This window comes from Bos indicus, chromosome 22 (genome assembly GCF_029378745.1).
Source record: "Bos indicus isolate NIAB-ARS_2022 breed Sahiwal x Tharparkar chromosome 22, NIAB-ARS_B.indTharparkar_mat_pri_1.0, whole genome shotgun sequence".
NCBI lineage: Eukaryota > Metazoa > Chordata > Mammalia > Artiodactyla > Bovidae > Bos > Bos indicus.
Genome location: NC_091781.1, coordinates 47,071,014 through 47,090,933, shown reverse-complemented (window position 1 = coordinate 47,090,933; position 19,920 = coordinate 47,071,014). Strand labels below are relative to the sequence as shown.

Below are 19,920 nucleotides of genomic sequence, written 5' to 3'. Positions count from 1 at the left end.
GGCCAGTCAACTGAAAAGACGCATTTGCAAACTTGAACAGGTCTGGTCCATGTGTTCTAGAGGGTGGTGTGGCCAAATTGGGTACAAAGGCAGGGAGTGATGATCACATTTCTGCACGCTTCTCCCTAAAGCAGCCCAGATTCCAGGGTGTCGTGGTGCCCACCCCCTTACAGGAAACCACTTGCTGTTCTCAGATTCTAGTTGGTGGGTGTGGTGGGGCTTGACTTTTCTGGAGGGGGAAACATACTCTTCCGTGGATGGCTGTGTCATCATGTATCATAAATAACCAAGGTAGTGCTGTGCTGAAGAGATTTCCCTTTTCCATGGAAGGCAGGTACAATGACCACTTGAAGACAGGGTTATACCTTTGCTGAGTCCCCAAGGCTTCCTAGTTAGAAGGCTTCAGTGCTCGCTCTGGAGGTTGGATATAGTGTTTGGATGTTTTAAGACCTGAATGACAACACATGCCTGTATAATTAATAACCACGTAGTGGGGTGGGTTTCACTGAGTCTTTAAGTCAAAGGTTCCAATGATGCTGAAGCTGCACATATGCGTCATGGCTTAAAAGACTATTGCGTTGTCCCACAGTCATGTTTTTCTCCTGGACATTTTTCATTTTGTTGTTTGTAGAAAGTTTTATTTCCTTGGTGAAATTAAAATATTTCCAGTTAGGTACCAACATCAGCACATTTCCACATGGTTCCATTGGGAGTTGAGGCTGTGACTATACTTTATGTTGTGTACCCAGCCTAGTAAATTAAGTTGTCTTCATAATCTTGACAGATACTCTGGAAAATGCACTTGATTCTGCAGCAGGCATTGAAAACAGAAAAATTTTGCCTCCGTGAAGGATAGTTCTCATTACATTTTTGGTCCTGTGCTGTAGGAAGGGCTTTAAATGTATCCTGTCACTCTGCACTTAACTAGCAAGACGAAGCACTTCCTTTCTGAATTGAGGAAATAATACGAGCAGATGTGACGTTAGGGAAACAGGGTCAGATGGCAGCGGGAGGAGAAATGGGTGAGCCGTGTCGCTAGGACAGGAACACAGGTCCTCAGAGGAGCTCCTCACAGTGGGCGTGGCCTATTAACAAGTGGGATGAGGTGGTCCTCCCTGTGTCGGGGTGCCAGTAGACCAGCAGCTCAACTGCTAGAAGAGGAGCACAAGCCTCGGGTGAGCGCCCGAGACGAACGTAGGCCAGTGCTGCTTGTGCCGCGCAGGGTGCATCCGTCTGAGCAGGGTCAGAGCTGGCCCACGTTCTTTGCCCCCACAGTGACGCGGCTTTGGCGGGCACACGGCTGCACTCTGGTTATCAGCCCCGTGGGCTCCATCTGGTCTCCCTCTGTTCAGACCAACTGCAGGGCCCCTTCTCCATGAAGGGGGGGTGACTTGAGGCGCTCCTGGATCCCGTGTGGGCAGGAGCTCGGCACCCGGTGTCCTCTGGCCTCTGTGGTCTGAATGAGTGTGCAGTTTCCATCCGTCCATCCATCTTCATCAGTAAAGCCAGCCTTCTCTCCCGCCCCTCTCCAGAGGGGATCAGAGGGAAGCTGCGTCAGGCTTTTTCTTTTTCCTCCCTCATCCCCTACGTGCCATATTCACTTTAGTTTAACTCAGCCTTTGCTCTTCATCCATTGTTGCTGCATCCCAGTGACCTGCAGATTTCCACCTGGAACAAGCAACTAAATGAACACAAGTCCACAGCCGTGGAAACTCTGTCCCCTCCCCAGCAGACAGTCTGCCCCGTCAGGCTTTCCAGATGAGGACCGCAAGATCCAGACACGCATTAGCCCAGTATCTCATGGATCGAAAAAGAGAACAGGTCCCAGAGTGGGGAGAGTTTTGTTCATTTCTTTTTCTTTCAATGTCCAAGGATTTCCTTTATGCCAGAGACACTCTGGTAGAGTCTGAGGGGGAGACTGTTTCCCGCTCAGCCAAAATGGGAGCCTGCCCATCTTCATGACAGGAAGATTTGAGAGGGCTGTATATTTTTTTTTTCTTACCTGTTTCAAAGTTAGGTTTAAGGCTTGTAAAGAATTAGACAGGTTTTCTCACGTGAAAGCCTGAGCCCCAGCTGGCAGGTGGTGGTGTAGGTGGCCCAGGGGAAAGGTGGGTGGTGGATCGGATCCAATGACTCCCTCACACGGCCTCCTTGGAGGGACTCAGGCATAACCCAGAGGGAAATCGGGGTACTCCACAGACACGGACCTGTCACGTATCTCACAACTGTCATGTTAGTCTCAAAACTTAGCAAGGTTTTTTGTATTTTTTTTAAAGCATGATTCCATCTAAAGCCATAAAAAGGCTATTTTTTTTCTTTTTTAATCTAAGAGAAGAACAGATGCTAACAGATAAGATTTCACTGGCTGATTCATTTGTTTCAGATGCTTGAACGGATGCTTTAGAATTTTCTGCCTGAGCTACAGCACCAAGCTCGTTAGTCGGAAGGCGTTTGTGGCTAAGGCCTTGAAAGGGAAAAGTCTCAAGTGGGCTTATTTCTACTGAAACAGCATTTCGGGAGAAATGCAGGAAAAAGCAAACCCAAGGCCCCAGAGAGATCCCTTCCAAGCAAAGCACTCTTCCGGAAGGTGGAAGCGGGGCCGTGGCTCAACTGCGGGGCCGTGGCCTCCTGTCGTGGATGCTGCTCACGTGGCTCCTTCTCGTGGAAGGGAACGAGCGGGGCTTAACAGTTTTCCCTTGCGAGCAGAGACTCAGAGAAAGGGAAAGAGTGAGAGAGAGCGAAGGAGGGGGCAGCCACCCCAAGAGAAATGAAATGAACACAACTTCCTGATGCTGGCCAGTAAAAAAAAAAAAGATTAATAAAAACGATTAAGCAGACCTGCCTAAGGTGGGCAGCTGACTCCATTCCAAAGTCCTGCATCCCTAGTTTGCCCGAACTACCAAAGACTGGCAGGCCCCTCGGCGCTGGGCCGACAGAGTTCTTTTTATATATGCCAGGCCATCCTGACCATCCCACTCAGCTCTCTGCAGTGACGTGTGCACAGTGCAGGGAGACGGGGGCAGGACAGGAAGCGCAGACACCCCCATTTACACTGACACACACACCTGCATGCCCAGACCAACCCAGGTGACACCTCAGGTTCCATCTTAACGCGTCCGCGGGAAACACCACCACACCCCAACCTCATCCGACATTGTCCGTCTCTAATTCAAAGCCAGTCCGGGGATGCCTCTTTGGAAGCAGTGTGGTCCAGTTTCAAGGACACTGGGAGTCAGGGGACCTGGGTTCTAGTCCCAGTGCCAGCGTTCACTTGCTGCGTGACCTTGGGCAAGACACTTAACCTCTCTGTGCCTCAGTTTCCCCATCTGTAAAATGGGGGTAATAATGTCGACCTACCTCACAGGGCTGTTGTGAGGAATAGCTAAGTGATTGTAAAGCACTTTGAACGTATAATTGCTTATTATTAAGACTACAACAATAATAATATCATACGCCTGTTTACTACCAGAACTTTAAGAAACTCTTGTTTTTCTTTGATCTTTTGTTCTGTTCTGTATTTGTAGTGATCCATCGAGAAAGAGAATTCCCCCCTTTTTGAGATATCTAGGAAACGTGTAAAGATATAAACAGAAGTAACTCAGGTTGTTGTTTTCTCACATCTCACAAAGGGTATATTTTTGCCCAAGAAGTTGCTTTGCGAGGGGGCCCCATCTGAAATTCTCAGCCAACTCCAAGCAGTGGTTGAGGGGTCAGTACACCTGACCCTGAGCCCAAGACGCCCAGAGGAGTCAATCTGAGTTTTGGAGTCAGCATTCAAAAGTAACCTTAGTGTAAGACCCCGAGGTTCCTGAAGAGTCTAGAGAAGAGAAGGGTTACAAGCCACAGTCTATGCAGATTGGAGGTGTGTGTGTGCGTGTGTGTGGGGCGTGGAGCCCTGGTGCGTGGGGAAGCCCGGCTCCTGGAGCCATATCACCACGGGGAAGAGCGGTGCGAGCAGAAGTCCCCCGGGCCTGTCCTGTGCGTGACTCAGCCCCTCCCAGCCGTGAGGTCTGCTCCAGTGTTGTCTTCTGTGCTCTGACCTTTGTCCCACTGGGGAAGCAGCCCTGGCCCCTGATTCTGCTCCGACATGCACAGACTGTTGGACGTCTAGGAGCTCGAGGTGGGTTTTCCTCACAGCAGAGTCTATGGGACGGGAGAAAAGGGCTGCCTTTCTGACACAGCACTGTGGGCGGTGACGTGGCATGGGGGTGACCCCTGTGAGGATGCTGAGGTACATCTGGATGCTGACAGTGGTGGCCCCCGGTACCTTGAGTCTCCTCACCTCCTTCTGGCACCCCAGGCCCACTCCAAACCCCTCTGTGAGTCAGTCACTGAAGGGCTAATGCTTTAGTGGGGACCTCTGGGGCTTGCGGAGGTTTGGTCTGAAGGCCCACCTCCACTCTGGCTGGGTAGTGCCCAGGATGTACCAGTTATTAAGTATTTGGTGTATCATAACTGAAAAAGAAGCAGCCCTGTGGGCACCTGAGAAGTGTATCCACCATCACAAATGACCCCTCTGTCCCCCACCTACTCTGATGTCAAGTTTATTAAGCAGTGAAAGGATGTACTTGCTCACCCCCCACGCCCAATTGTGTCACCCCATGTCAGAGGCCTCAAGTGACCACCTGTCTTCTAAATCTGAGTCTGTACACCAGAGCCTCCACAGAAGAGCCCTAAGCGATTCCTGAGGCTGGTGTCTCCACACACGTATCTCCACGGTCCTTCCACATGAGTAAAAACTGGAACACGGTAACTTTCTAGGTGGGACTTAGGGAAATGCAAGAATCTTGCCCCACATGGGCCCGGTGGTGGCTGGTAGCTGAGGCCAGTTGGTTAAGGACAGTCAGGAATCGCAGGGGCCGCCTCCCGCCTCAGCTCCAAACGAGGCTTCCCTGAAGCCTGGGCGACAGTCAAGCTGCAGACACCTCTCTCCTTTTCCCTAAAATCTTAGCTTCTGCTAAGGTTTGGATGTAGAAAAGTTGTGAGAGACGAGTCAAGTGGAGTGTGTGAGACTGACAGCCTCTCGCAGCAAACTCGGTGCCCGACACCAGAATCCATGGTGCTAAACTCTTAACTAAGCTCCTGGATGGAAGACACGACACAGGCCAGAGTCCATCGTAGGACAGCAGGTGTAGGATTGGACCTCGGGCTCTTAAATAACTTACTCTATGATGTGACCTAATTAAATCTTCAGTGGATCCGCAGGGTTATTGGGCACTCAGTTGTCTGCTCTTAAAAGTAGAATCTTTCCTCTCTGAGAAGAGTGGTTCTTATTTTCACGAGTCTTTGAGATGATAGAATTACTGAAAATAAGGAAAATTACATTATGTAATTGCAAAAGGTGTGATTTTTTTTTTTTTTTAATCGGGGCATGTTGTTGAATAACACCCAGCTCGTAGCCCTCTTTAGCGCAAACGTGTCACAATTCAGTCATCCATGGGTGGGAACTACCTAACACGCTGTGCTAATTCGTTGTCCATGGCACACCGTAGCCCTCAGAGAGGGGGCTATTTGGGGTAATGGGAGGATAGGTCATTGTAAGGCACAGTGAAGGCCAACCATGCCAAAGGCTCACTCAGAGAAGCCATGAGGGGGCATTTCTTCCGAAAGTATAGAGAAAGACCCTGAAGATTCACAGGAGTTCTGGATGGGGAGGAGCCCAGCACCCAAGGAAGAGATGCTGTGGCCTATCCGTGGGTGGGTTAGCTGCAAGTTCTCAAATGTTTTGGTCTCAGGAACCTTTTATGCTCTTAAGAAGTACTGAGGACCCTTATCTATCAGTATTTACTACATTAGGAATTTAAACAGATTTTTAAAACCCAGAATATGCAAGCACAAAGATGCTGGAGAGATGAGATCCCCAGGGGTCAAGCAGCCTTTTGGAACACCCCAGTGTGCTTCTGGGAGAGGATGAGGGCGTACAAGCATCCTTGTCTTATCATGCAAATCACAGTGACCTCCTGCAGGGGTCTCAGGGGCCCCAGGGTCCTTGGGCTGCACTTTGAGAACTGCTGCTCTAGGGGACTGAGCCCACCCCCCTAAAGGAAAAGGGTGCTGGAGCCTTTTTATAATCTCGCCCTACCCTGAACTGTTCCCTGCCTTCCAGGCCCGTGCCCAGTCCCAGCCGCGTTCAGACTAAGAGTCATACCCTACATGCGTGCTGTTCTGGAAGAATGGTGGCCTGAATTCGTGTGTGAGAGCGAAGTGATTGTAAGGATCTCAGCTCCTGAGGGTGGCATGGCGGAGATGAGAATGTGTAGTGAGGATAGTTTTCATGGTACCGAGTGATCGTCTGTCATAGCTGTAATACAAGAGCGCAGCTGGGTTAGTGGGAAGAAGGGTCACACCATGATTGGGCGGCAGCCACAGTCGTGTGTGATCACAGTCGTGAGTGAGCGCGTGATCGTGGCTTGATCCCAGCATTCTTCTTCATAGACCCAATACCGTGGGGTTGGCATGGTGTCGCTGGAGGCTTGAGCATCAGAACTGCTAGTTGAGCCTTGACTAGGGTGGGCAGGTCACTTAACCACATGGGAATAATCCTGGCCCCCCACCCACACCCTTCCTCCCAGGATGTGGTGGGATAAAGAGTGTGATAGCACTCAGCAAAGATTCTAGCAGAATAGGAGTCGTGACTGGTGACTTCTGCTAAGCCCCCATTTTAAGTAAAACTCTCTGTTTTCAGGAAACTGGCAAGCATTTCCCCATTTCTGGTGTTAAAACTACAACCAAGAAGCAAGGTGGAACTAAAACAGAGAGCTCTGTCAGATTGTTTGCAGGGAAATGTGATAGGTCACTTTAGGCAATTTATTTAAAGTTTCCTTTATGTTTTGAAGTGAAGGTAACAGACTTGCTGCATTCGGCGCAGTGTCCCCCCTGAGGGTAACTTACACGGTAGCTGTATGGCTGACTTTGCAGTGAGGGTTGGAATCACTGTGCATGACTCACGGGGGTGCTGGGCTCATGATGCTAGCCCCTGATGTTTATATATAACTCGAGGGCTGTTCATAATGTTGATAATGGACGCAAAGGCGACACTCAGAGGCGGAGAGCGATGACAAAAGAAGGGGTGTGCCTGTGTGTGATGAGTGTGCATGTGGACATGCGGGGGAGGCTGAGGACGGCTTGTGGATGAGCAGGTGTGTTCTGAGAGAATTGAATCTCCAGTTCTTTTCTGTTGAGGGAGCTAGTCTAAAATGATCCCTTCTGATTGGGGAGGGGAAGAATCCGGCTAAAGGGTTAACCAGAACTTGCCTTGAAGGAGATGGCCGAGCAGGGCCAGCCCTGGCTGAGCGAGACCTGCCTGTGATAGAGACCAGGCTCTGCTCTGCCCAGCAAGGGCTCTTGGGCTGAAGCCTGGAAGCCTGGCACTCACACCCGAGGATGAATGGGCTGGCTCAGTCCCACCTGGAGACCCACATCTCTTATCTGCACTGTTACAGTGTAGGTTCAGGGGGTGGTTTGGGCGTTTCTATGTGCTGAGAGCTGGCAGACCACCGGTGTGTGTGATGACGCTAGCTTAGGGAGGCGAGCAGTGAGAGCTTTTCTAACGCACCAGGTAGGAAAAACTTACCCCTGAAAGAGGGTGAGAGAAAAGAAGGTATGTGAATGTTCCTATTTGAGGTTAGAACAGCATAACATAATGCAATTGCTTCAGAAATAGATTTTATAGTTTGGGGGTGTTTTTTTAGACTTATTCATTAGAGTAAATATCTATAAAATTCCAATTAAATGGTGTCTAACATTGAAAGCAGCAGTCTACAGGCAAAATGCCAACATTTCTTTGTTTTTTAAAAAAAAATATGAGAACATCTAGGATTTAAAAATCAACCAGAAACTAGGCTTGATTCTGTTTAATATTTTATATGATTGGACATCTTAAATCAATAATGTTTCTATTTTATAGCAGCAATTCTGTGTTTATTCAAAACCATAATTCTGTGATGTTACTGGAATGACTTTATATGGCTTTGTGTTGGTTTAAATGCTAATGGCCACATTTCAAATTAAAATAGTATTTTGCTGATAGAGGTAGACACAAACATGACATATGAAAGAATAGTTAATTTTCCTGATTGTAAAGTGTTTTATTTCAAGGGAAAAAATGTTCTTTTTTTAAGGGCTGTGGGGGGAAAAAAAAAACGTTATCAAGGGTTTAAGATAGATTTCTGCACTTTCGGAATTGGAACTTGTGCCTATGGGATTTTTGGAGCAGCCGAAGCTACCTTTTAGCTTGATATGTGTGCTAGAAATTTTTTCATTATCATGTTTTGTGATATGTAATAAATTCAGGGTGCTGTGCTTAAGCTTCGCTTCAAGTTTGGGAACATGTGTTTCCCTCATTCCAAACCCTGGCAGATACCCTCCCTGCTCTGTGGCCCCTCCCCTCCCACCCCACTCCCCACCTGTCCTTCCTTAGACCCCCTGTGAAAGAATGAAGTCAATCCCTGACTCTTAGAAGGTGTGTTTCTTCCTCCGTGGAGCAAGCGAACTATAACCGTGATTTCTGAGCCTCTGCTTTCCTGTCTGGGAAGAGTGCTGCGTTCTCTCCTCCTTTGACGTCTCTTTAATAAACATATTGTCTTTATTTGTCTTTGGAAGTGGCCTCCTGGGCCACCTCTCAATTTTCTCCATGATTTCTGTTGGAAACAAATCTCTGTCCTGTGTCTGTTTACTGCTCTCTCCTAATCCTGTGTACCATTGAAGACATGCTGGAGATAGTTTTTGTTTTTATTATGCAATTATGTCATATGTGTATTTCAGTGAAATGTCAAACCATCAACAGAGGATGATGTTAAAAATTATCCAAATAAATAGTTTTCTATTTCTTCTAATCAGACCTAGTCCAGTCAGTTGAATGACAGTGATTAGGACTCTCTGCTGTTATTTAAACTGAGTGTCCCCAGCCCACAGTGCCTTGGGATGTGGATTACGGTACCTAATTTACCTGATGTGTACACGGTGCCTTGTCACCTGTGTGTGTTTTGTGCAATGGCAGTGGGTGTCTCAAACCTGGCATCTTATTTGGGAGCCTCAGAGCGGGTAACAGCTTTTTCTTCCCAGTGATCCAGAATCAGATGGTGAAACCCTGGTTTAATGTATCATCCCTTGATAAGTGTGCCCTAGAGAACACTGCCTGGCTGACTTGCAGGCTCTTCAGTACCGCTGGGCTCGCCCTTGCTGCCCAGGCCTGCAGCTCTGTTGTGAAAGAGCTTTCACCCACTTGGCATTAGAGTTGCCTTCTTGATGCCCCCCTGAGAGTGGTATGGGTGTGCCTCTAAGAGAAATGATTTCCCAGGCTCAGATGTGCTGGAAGCTTGGGTCCTGGGAGAGTGTATATGCATGTGTGCACGTGTGTGCCTGTATGTGTACCTGTGGCCACGTGTGAGTGTGTGTCTTGTGCCTGTGATCAGAGGGACAGGTGAGCGAGGGGCAGTCTTACTACACCACGGAGTGTTCCGGGTTTGGACCTGCAACACCTGTGTCATTCTGTGAGACCACAGCATTCCTAGCTGGGAACCTTAAAGATTTGACTCCAGGCCACAGTTTCACCCCCACAGGTCATAAAATGGAAAAGTCTGCTGCTCCTATGTTGAAAGAATGGTTCAAACCAGACCCAGCCTGGTTGGTGCACCATCTTTGAAAAGATCCTCTCCTAGGCCGAGGGCTGCTATGAACAAGGCCATTTTCACGGGAGCCTCTTGGGCGGTTTCATGCACCTTTCTGTTCTAAATGAACATCCCCCCGCCCCCCACCACTGGCATCTGCAGGAGGCCCATCTGAGCATTCCCACACGAGGGGCTCAGCCCTGCCGCATCTGGCAAGACTGCGGCCACCATCCTCTCTGACCCCCACCCCACCCGCTCCACTACCAGGCGTGTCTCAGTTGTGGTCCTGACGCTTTGTCTATGTCCTACACCCACCCACTGCCAGGGCGTGCGGAAGAAGGGCAGGGCAGGGCCCCCTTCTCTGCACACTGCCCTCACATTGGGAAGTATTAGCTGCAGATGGAGACCCGCACAGCCAGACCCCGGACGTCCTTTACACCTTTAGCGGCCACTGAGGTGCAGACAGACTGCCAGCACCTTAAGGGGTGCTGCCTGGATACAGGACGGGTGACCTTAGACCTGGGGTGGGGAGGAAATGCCTCTCTGAGATGCCAGTGTTTTTGTGGCGAAGGATTGAGTAACTGTACTGTCCCTATTAAGCTTGCCGGTTTTCTCCAAGTCTTTGGTGAAAACATAATTTTCTTGGAGCCAAGAGCTACCCCTTGCCCACAGATAGTCTGTAAGCATCTTAAATGTTTCCCTAACACAGTTAGGTACAATGGGAGGCCTTTCCCAGGCCCTGTCCCGAGGGAACCTGGGGCCCAGGGTGAGGCAGGCTGGTAGCAAGGGCCCTGGGGAAATGCAGGATGTCTGTGAGGGGCCTGAAGGGCTCACCTGGTTGGTCTTAGACCACCTCCAGAGGCTGGAGCCCCTTTCAGTGTCTTGTGGTCTTCAAGAGGATGACCCAAGCATCGGCCATTCTCAGCCTGAGCGTAGGCTGCAGGCCATGGTGCCCACAGGGCCACGGAAGCCGGCCCTGCACGTGGCCCAGGTCCGTGCGTGTCTGTCCACTGTGCTGTGGTCCTGAGTGTGCTGTGGCTGCGGGTGTGTTGTGTCACTCCCTCACTCCCATGGCTTTGAAGCAGAACCACTGGCCTGGACGGCTGCTTGGTTTGCTTGCCCTCTGGCCCCTGCACTCAACTCCCTCATCCGGAACACGGTCAATGAGCCCTTGCCCACCTGCACTGGAGAGCAGCCAGGCTGTGCCCCTCGCCCCACCTGAGGTCTGGGAGGTGGCGCTCTGCCACCGTGCTTCCATGGACTGTCATTTAGACCTGGGCCTGGGTTCTTGGCCATGGCAGACCCTAGTACTGGTAACCAGGGCCTGTTTCCTGCGAGTGGAGGTGTTTGGAAAGAAGGTTACTGGCCTCAAGCACCCCAGCCTGGGCCATCTTGAACTCCCGACCACACCCTATATCCCTGAGCCCACAGGGACACCATCAGGGGCATTCAGACAAGTGGTCAGTCCCCTGGACTGTCCTCAGGAGAAACCTTCCTTTCCCACAGCTGACTCAGGCAGGAGCACAGCCAGGACCCAGGCTGCCCCCCGCCCTCTCCCCCGCCCCGGCCACCTGTGTCATCTAACTGGTTTTGCCGTTCTCATTGATCTAGGCGGGATTAAGGACACTGCATGACATTGGGCCAGAAATCCGGCGTGCTATATCATGCGATTTGCAAGATGATGATCCAGAGGAAACAAAACGAGAAGACGAAGAAGATGTGTTCAAAGTAATTATTCCACGCCTAGCTACACACTGGCCACTTGGAAATAGCAGGGCAGGAGTCCAGTTGGGGCAGTTAACGATCTGCAAGAGAGCCTGGAGGACGCACAGCAGCCCCCAGGCCTAAGGGGCTTATGGGCCCTGCCTTCACCCCCCGCAGCAGACGCTCCCCATCCCCCAGCACCCTTTCCAGGGCCAGGCCTCCTGCTCTGAGCTTGCTCCTCTGCCGCACACTGGCCACTTTGGAGGAGCTTGGCCACAGCCACTGGCTGTGGACGAGCATCCTGGGTCCTTCTAGCAGCTGCCAGCCCTCCCTACCTGCTCTCTCCCCACCGGGCTGGCTCTTTGGTCTGCCAGCTGGCCCTCTGCTTCCTAGCCCCTGGCCCAGAGACATGCCTGCGGCCTGGCCTCAGCTGCTGGGGCCACCGACAGCCCTGCTGGGCGAAAGTGCGCTTACCTCGGAGCAACTGGAAGAGCCCCTCGAGTGAGAGCCACGTGCTTGCTCCCCAGCTCAGGAATCGGTAACCTTCCTCATTTCAGGGGGACCAGCAGCTACACACAGGCACCCCGATCACTGAGACACTCAGATTGTTTCCCAGGGATCCTACGGAGCTTACCTAGAATTTGTTTTTCGTGTAGAAAAAAAAAATATGACCTAACATAGCTAGCCTGCATCAAATATTTGTTAAATTACCTGGTGTTGTCTCCCATTATTTTGCAGAGAAATGGTGCCCTGCTTGGAAACCATGTCAATCATGTTAATAGTGATAGGAGAGATTCCCTTCAGCAGACCAATACCACCCACCGTCCCCTGCATGTCCAAAGGCCTTCAATTCCACCTGCAAGTGATACTGAGAAACCGCTGTTTCCTCCAGCAGGAAATTCGGTGTGTCATAACCATCATAACCATAATTCCATAGGAAAGCAAGTTCCCAGCTCAACAAATGCCAATCTCAATAATGCCAATATGTGCAAAGCTGCCCCTGGAAAGCGGCCCAGCATTGGGAACCTTGAGCTTGTGTCTGAAAACGGGCATCATTCCTTCCACAAGCATGGCCGTGAGCCTCACAGAAGGTGCAGTATTAAAAGGTAACATTTCAAACGGGTTTGCGCTTGGTAACGTAGTGTCGGCCCCAGGCGGCTCTTGCTCACTCCATCTCCAGCAGAGGCGGGAGATTCCCTGTGGGCGCTTCCATGAGCACCTGTGAGTGCCCTCAGGTCCTAGCTTCTTCAGGCACTGGCCACGTGATGGTCCCAAAGGATAAAGGGCCACAGGCCAGCTTGCAGCCTGCCCCTTAACACAGCATCTGCAAACTCGACCTTCCCCAACTGTCCCACAGACTCAGGGACAGGGATTGGCAAACTTGCTCTGTAATGGGCCAGAGCGTAAACGTTTTAGAGTTGGAGCACACGCAGTCTCTCCTGTGACTACTGACCTGTGCTGTTGTAGCAGGAAAGCTGCCATGGATAGTACAGAGACACGTGTGCCGCTGCGTCCTGATAAAGCTTTTTTTTTTTATTTTTATTTTATTTATTTATTTATTTTTTTAATTTTATTTTTTAATTTAAATTTTGCCAAATATCAAAATGAATCCACCACAGGTATACATGTGTTCCCCATCCTGAACCCTCCTCCCTCCTCCCTCCCCATACCATCCCTCTGGGTCGTCCCAGTGCACCAGCCCCAAGCATCCAGTATCGTGCATTGAACCTGGACTGGCATCTCGTTTCATACATGATATTTTACATGTTTCAAAGCTTTCTTTGTGGACAGTAGAATGCCAGCTTCATACAGACACATGCAACAAATGACTTTTCTTCCTTTGATTTTGTTTCGGTCCTTTCAGTTCAGTTCAGTCGCTCGGTCGTGTCTGACTCTTTGCACCCCCATGGACTGCAGCACGCCAGTCCTTTAAAAAGTCTAGCTTGTGGGTCATACAGAAACAGATGACGGCCTATATTCGGCCTGGGAACCACAGTTTGCTGAGTCCGGCTCTGGGGAGTAACTTGATATATCCTTTGTGTAAAGTTTGCTGGAAATATTTTAACTTTTATTTTCTCCCTCCCTCCCACGTTATGCCTTTCCTGGATAGAACCCGCTATTATGAAACTTACATTAGGTATGTGCTTGTTGCCTATGTTGATGTGTTAAATACTATGTGTTCCCGGTGGGACCAGAGGGCCTCTCCAGTGCTGGGAGGTGACTGTGCCCTGGGAGCCAGCTCGCGTAGTGTAGGCTGGTATGGCCCGGGGCTGTGGATGCAGAGCTTTCAGATCCGTATCTGCAGAGACTGCGTTACCATCCAGGGGCCCACATTCCCATGCCACGTGCCCACAGCTGTAGCCCCACAGGCCTCAGCGCAGTGCTGGGGCAGCAGCAGACCTGTGGAGCTGGGCAGTCGTTCTGCTCTGTGGGGTTGAGCCTTTTGTGGGGGCTTTGTGAAAGCGTGACCCCTCACCTCCTGAAGAGCAGGGCCTTCCTTATCTCCCTACGTGCAGAGGGCCCTGCTCCCTGCATGTTGAGCCCAGTGGACTTGTGGGTAGGATGGTCATTGTGTTGGGGGTGGGGACGATGACCTCCGGGTTTAGTGATCATCAAGGGGGCAGTCAGTGGGGCTGGAGGAGGGTGGGAGAGAGTGAAGAGCTTGGGGGACCCAGAGTCTTCTGTTTGGAGAGCAGTGACAGCACAGCACTGGTTGCCTGTGCTGAGGGCTGAGGCCAGGACCTCTGGGTTTCATGCCCCATCACATGACAGTCCTGGGGCAGGGCCGTCTTTGGAAAATGCAACGAGTGTTGTCCAGGAGAGTCTCTTTCCCCGGGACACAGTATACAAAGCTCCTGTCAGCCTTGCTGGGTCAGGGGCTCCAAGCTCTGAAATCACCCTGGGCCTGGTGCCTGTGCCTCCCAGGGACCCAAGCAGGCGGCCTGGGAGCCCATTGCTCCAGGTCTCCAGGTCTGTTCTCTTGTTCCTTGCCCAAACTACATCTACTCTCTCGGTTCCCAGGCAGGCCTCTGAGGGTAGTGGTTTGGTGCTAGAATCATCAAGGCGCCGAGAGAGAAACCCCTCCCTGGTATATACGTGTATACACACACACACACACACACACCACACACAGCCACACAGTTCCCCCCACACATACACCCCCCACACCGCATACACACACACTCTACACACATTCCCCCCACACCCCCACCTACAACACACACACACACACACCCCTCCACACAGGCGTGTGCACACCTAGCCGCACGCACGCACACACACACACGCCCACCACCACTGCCAGAGGCAGCAGCAGAGTCCATCCCCGCCGAGGCAGGAGCACTCCGCGGGCAGAGATGCTCTGGCCACCTCGAGGCACGGCCAGAGGAGCTGCCACCACCCGCCCGGCCGCTCAGCCCCTCTCTCCCCACTGCAGGTCTGACTCAGGAGACGAGCAGTTCCCGACAATTTGCCGGGAGGACCCGGAGATACACGGCTACTTCAGGGACCCCCACTGCCCAGGGGAGCAGGAGTATTTCAGCAGCGAGGAGTACTATGAGGATGACAGCTCGCCCACCGGGAGCAGGTGAGGGCTCCATCGCCCGGGGACTGTCCTGGCAGCAGGGGCATGGTCCCCAGGCCGGCGAGTGGTGGAGTGGGGGCCATTCCTTCAGGCCTGAAGGCTGGGACTCATCGGCCCAGAGCTTGGGCTGGGTTTCACGAACAGCTCCTGCTTCTCGCTCCCATCAAGGAGGTCTCTCCTGGAGGTGAGGGGACGAGAGGTCAGAGGGGCATCACTCAGCAGATGAGCCTCCTGGGCTTCTGTCCTGGAGAAGGCATGGGTGGGGTAAAGTGGACATTTGCTGTAGGACATGTATGGACAGCAGGTGGTACAGGGCACAAAGGCCTGCACCTCTTCCCCGTGGACTGCATCTCACCGGAAATGGGGCCCATCCAAGTGGACGTGTTTGTGCAGTGAGGCCCCTTCTGACCTCTGAGATGGTGTTAGATGCCAGCCTCACGCTCCAGGCCGGCCACAGTCAGAACCCCCCTCCCTCCACTCTCCACCCTGTCCTCCCGTGGGCCTCGGGTTGCCTGACTTCGGGAACCACTGATTCTGAGCCAACCGCATTCTCAGTTTCCTTCTTCAGGGCCGTGGCTCAGAGCACCATGCCTTGGATCCTCTTCCCCACCTCTGCTGGCCTGACCCCACCCCCTGCAAGGGCCTGCTCCTCCCTCCCTCGACTGGAACTGAAAGGACCCCCACCCCTAGAGCTCATGGCCCACCCCAAGCCCTGTCTTCCAGCGCTAACCTTCTCCAGCCTGCATTAGAATTCTGTGTGCATGGGGTATTGGCTCTGCTCCCTGAGAGTGGGGACTGTGTTTCATGCATTTTCTTGTCCCAGGAGCCATCCTGCCGCCACCACCTAGCCACGGGTAGCCCCTCGGGAGAGGGTTTTCCGGGAGAAAGTGGGGCTAGCGCAGCCTGCAAGGCACCCACAGTCCACATCTGAGCCGGGACTGAGGCCGCCCAGGGAGGGAAAGCACGCGCCTTGCTCCTCACAGTCCTGCCCTCCGAGGTGTTTGTAGCAGCCCTTGTCTTCCTTCTAGAATCTTCTGTGGAGCCAAGGGCTGCGTTCTTAGCTAGTCCTGCTGTGCCAAGGAGGTGGGAGCAGACTGTGGATGTGGTCTTGTTAACTGGGCTCTCACGTGCCCCTGCTCTCTCTCCTGGCCTTCTCGGCCACCAGGCAAAGCTACGGCTGCGGCTACTATAACTGGTACCTGGGCAGCAGCTTGGACTTTGAGCGGCCTCGAGGCTACCATCACCCCCAAAGCTTCTCAGAGGACGACGACTCGCCCGTTGGCTATGATTCCCGGAGGTCTCCAAGGCGACGCCTACTACCTCCCACCCCTACATGTGAGGCCAGATTTTTTGTTTGGGATCCAGGCTCGCAGAGGGTAGTGTGTCTGTCCACCTGCCCCAGCCTGGGGGGGGTGGGCCAGACATGGTCAGGGGCCTTCAGTCCTCAACACCAGGCCCCTGGGTGGAGAGGCTGTTGGTTTTCTTTTCTTCCTCATCCACATGCCACGTGGTAGGGCTAGAAGCGCTCCGACGCTGAGAACAGGGGAGGCAGTGTAGGCTCCATGGTCGCACAGTTTGTAGCACTTGAGGAGGGGCTTTCTAGGCACATCATCATTGCCTTTGAGCTTGGGGTCTGCCCTGATGGGTGGGCAAGTCCTGCACATGGTTTCGACAGGCTCACTCCCCAGATGGGGTCACGGGCTCTCTGAGGGTGGAGGATGGGCCCACCTGCTGAGTGGACTTGAGCCCAAGCCTCTTACCAAGGCCCAGGGCTCTGAGGAGGGCCTGAGGGTTTGTGGTGCCCATGCCTCCTCCTGTCTCACCTCACTGCCCCCCTCTCCCCCACCTTTGCCTTGGTCTGCCAGTGCCCCTGCTGGGGCCTTGGTGGTGGCCACTAGGGTAGGCACTCCCATCCCAGGGCCGGAGAATCACATCCTGCGGAGACGGGGCAGGGGCCGGCTGCTTTTCGGGTACACGTGGTATCACCAGTACTGCCAAGAGAGCTGGGTTACCCCGAGGACCATGGGCTGGGGAAAGAGATGAAGCAGCGGCTCCTGCCATCTCCTGGCTGGCAGCTTGATTTTGGACACGTGGACATTTTGCTGATGGTTAAGGGATATCCACTTCTGGCTTTGCTGAGGAATGAGGTGTGTTTTGGGGTAGGACTCTGATCAGTCACCAGAATAAATGAGACACATTGGCTCTGAGTCTGCCATCTACATGCATAGTAACAAGTTCAGCTGGGTGGTGCCCAGGCCCGTCTCTCCCCAGCTGTCAGCGTCCTGCGGGCAAGTGCAGTCAGACCCATATCCATGGTTAATATTGAATTTCACAGCCCCAAACACAAGCTGCTGAACAGAGCAGTGCTGGGCTGTCAGTCCTGGATGGCGCCTGTGCAGGTGGGCTGAGCCCCGGGCCCCGTGAGTGCCGCTGCCCTCCTGTCACCGCCTTTTCTCCCTTGGGTGGTCATGATTGTCTCCACTGTTCACAGGTGCTGCCTCTGTGAGTCAAGGACCCTGAGTGGGCAGCTGGCTGCCCTCTTTATTTATAATTGTGAATAGGTGAAATGCATTGTATTTGTTCTCCTGCCCGTGTATTCAGATCTCTGGCAGGGTGACCAATGGAACTCCTATGTGCTCAGCTCCAGAGAGGTCACTGTCTGCATTAGAGCTGGTTGTGCAGAGCAAATAAGATGACAGGCGTAGGTGGATCCCTTTTCAAAACTGAAAGGTGCTTTCTGAATGGTGGCGGTGGTAGTTTTCCTTTCTTCCTCCTGACCCAGGAGGAAGCTAGAGGTGGTGCTAACCTGGGAAGCCTGTCCTTCTCTTAGAACACTTGAGTTTGGCCCTGGGCAGCATGTGGGAGGAAGGCCATCTGGAGCAGATGGCAGGTGTCCATGTTCCCCAGAAGCAGGTAGACCAGGAGGCCCAGCAGGCTGCCTGGTGTACAGTGGGCCTGCAAGACAGGTTGGTTGTCTGTAGGGCCTCCCGCCCAGTTGAGCAGTGGCTGGCATGGGCTATCTCTGGTTTTCATGAGCTTTTGGAGCTGAACCTCCACCAAGAGGGCTCTGCTGCTTCACGTGCCTCTCAGGATGCCCGCAGGGGCTCCCCAGGCTGGTCCCTGCAGTTTGCCAGTGTAAGAGTCAGGGGTGTGTGGAGTTGTGCTAGGGTAGGATAAATGCCCTGTGAGCTGAGAAAGCAGAGTTCAAGAAAGGAATGTCAAGGTGACTCAATGCTGCCTTGCAGGCCACCGGTAAGGAGAGGTGTCCCGGGGAGCCCTCTGGCCTGTGCACAGGGCCCAGAATTTAGACTGATCGCCTGGGCCTGGCACCCTGGGGGGCCTCGAGCCTGGATCACCTTGTCATTGCTCAGCCTGTCTAGAAGCCTCTGTTTGGAGTGGCTGTTAACAGGACATGCATAGGTGCTCAGGCATGTCTGACTCTGTGCGACCCAATGGACTATAGCCCACCAGGCTCCTCTGTCCATGGGATTTCCCAGGCAAGAATACTGGAGTGGGTTCATGTTTCCTTCTCCAGGGGATCTTCCTGACCCAGGGATCGAACCCGTGTCTCCTGTCTCCTGCATCGGCAGGCAGATTCTTTACCACTGCGCCACCTGGGAAGCCTGTTTGTGGTCTGTTAAGGACAACTAGCCACATTCTTTACAGTTCAAGGTGTCCTTTCCTGTGTCTTCTGTCTTCCTGGCACAGGAAGCTGGGTCTTTGCCCCACAAGGGGATCTGCCTGTTAATCTGGTTGAGCTGTTCGGGCAGGTAGCAGACAGAAGGGTGACCACAGCCTGGGAGCAGCCACAGGACACTCCGGCCCCAGGGATGCTCAGGAAGAGAACAGGCAGTCGGCAGGCATCTGTGGGTTCTCCAGTGCGGTCATGTACTTGACCTGAGACGCTGTGTCCCTACCGCATGCAGGGCCAGGGGCCTCGAGTCAGAGCATGGCTCTCTGGCTCCTCCTGAGAGAACAGATGTTTCGGGGCCGAGACATTAAGTCTCTTTTTGGAAACACCCCTCAGTCGGGCTGCTTTCTCTTCCTGAAGTTCTGAGACAACCCCCCACCCCCGCCACCATGCCGAGTGCTCTTCTCTGGGTGCCTGGCTGGCTTCCTCCTGGGCCCCTGCTGCTGGACGCCCAGAGTCCAGGGCCTGACAGCTGGTTCCACAGTCACACGTGTGCTTCACGTCTCAGCCCCCCGCAGGTCTTCCTTCAACTTCGAGTGCCTGCGCCGGCAGAGCAGCCAGGAGGAGGTCCCGCCGTCGCCCGCCTTCCCGCCCCGCACGGCCCTGCCTCTGCACCTGATGCAGCAGCAGGTGAGCGGCCCCCGGGCAGCTCCAGGGGCGCGACCCCAGTGTCCTGAGCACGTAAACACGAGCTGCCGCTTCAGAGTTTCTCTTCAGGTCTTTCTGCCAACCTTGTCCCTTTTCACCATTTTTACATTAATTGCTGTGTCCTACTCTGTCGTGGATGGAGGACAAACCCTGGGAAGGCCCCAGGCATCACATACCACACACTAAGTAGGCATGGAGGTCCCTGTAGGCTTGTGTGTGCATCCCTTGGATGGTCCCGGCTTCTGACTTGGCCACAGACCTGGCCTCACTGTCCCCTGTGCCCCTTGCAGAGGAGGATGCAGGGCAGGCCTGCCGTGGACCGCTGTAGGTGGAAGAAGCAGGCTTGTACCCGGCGGTGCTTCTGAGCAGAGTGCCGGCTGCAGACGAGTTGCCTGAGAAAACCAACCCATTACTCTGAGCGCTGGGCGCCGTCAGCTTGCCCTAAAGGCACTTCCCTATTCAAACCCAGAGTCATCCAGGTGGCATGTTTGTACTCCACGACTTGTGTCGTCTTCATGCTTCTAAGCAATTTCACGAGCAACTGATTCCCACCTGGGGATCAGGAGATATAGATTGGGGGCAAAAGCAAACACAGTCTGTTAGGCAGCCAAGTTTTTATAGCCAGTTCACTGAATTACTCAGAGCGCTGTATCCTTATGAAGCCCCTATAAACCAGGGCCTTGAGC

General features: G+C 53.0%; 1 protein-coding gene across 14 annotated transcripts in view; it reads left to right on the top strand.

Annotated features, from left to right (window-relative positions):
- Window positions 1-19,920, top strand: part of CACNA1D (calcium voltage-gated channel subunit alpha1 D) — a 371,067-nt gene that overhangs the window by 325,341 nt on the left and 25,806 nt on the right. For 12 of the 14 annotated variants that reach the window (XM_070776478.1, XM_070776476.1, XM_070776482.1 and 9 more), the window contains 6 exons: window positions 11,220-11,336; window positions 12,051-12,418; window positions 13,423-13,449; window positions 14,749-14,898; window positions 16,061-16,230; window positions 19,095-19,216. In XM_070776478.1, the coding sequence (XP_070632579.1) occupies window positions 11,220-11,336; window positions 12,051-12,418; window positions 13,423-13,449; window positions 14,749-14,898; window positions 16,061-16,230; window positions 19,095-19,216 (954 nt within the window). The remainder of the gene's footprint in view (window positions 1-11,219; window positions 11,337-12,050; window positions 12,419-13,422; window positions 13,450-14,748; window positions 14,899-16,060; window positions 16,231-19,094; window positions 19,217-19,920) is intronic. The other 2 variants (XM_070776477.1, XM_019984673.2) reach the window with 1 other exon arrangement.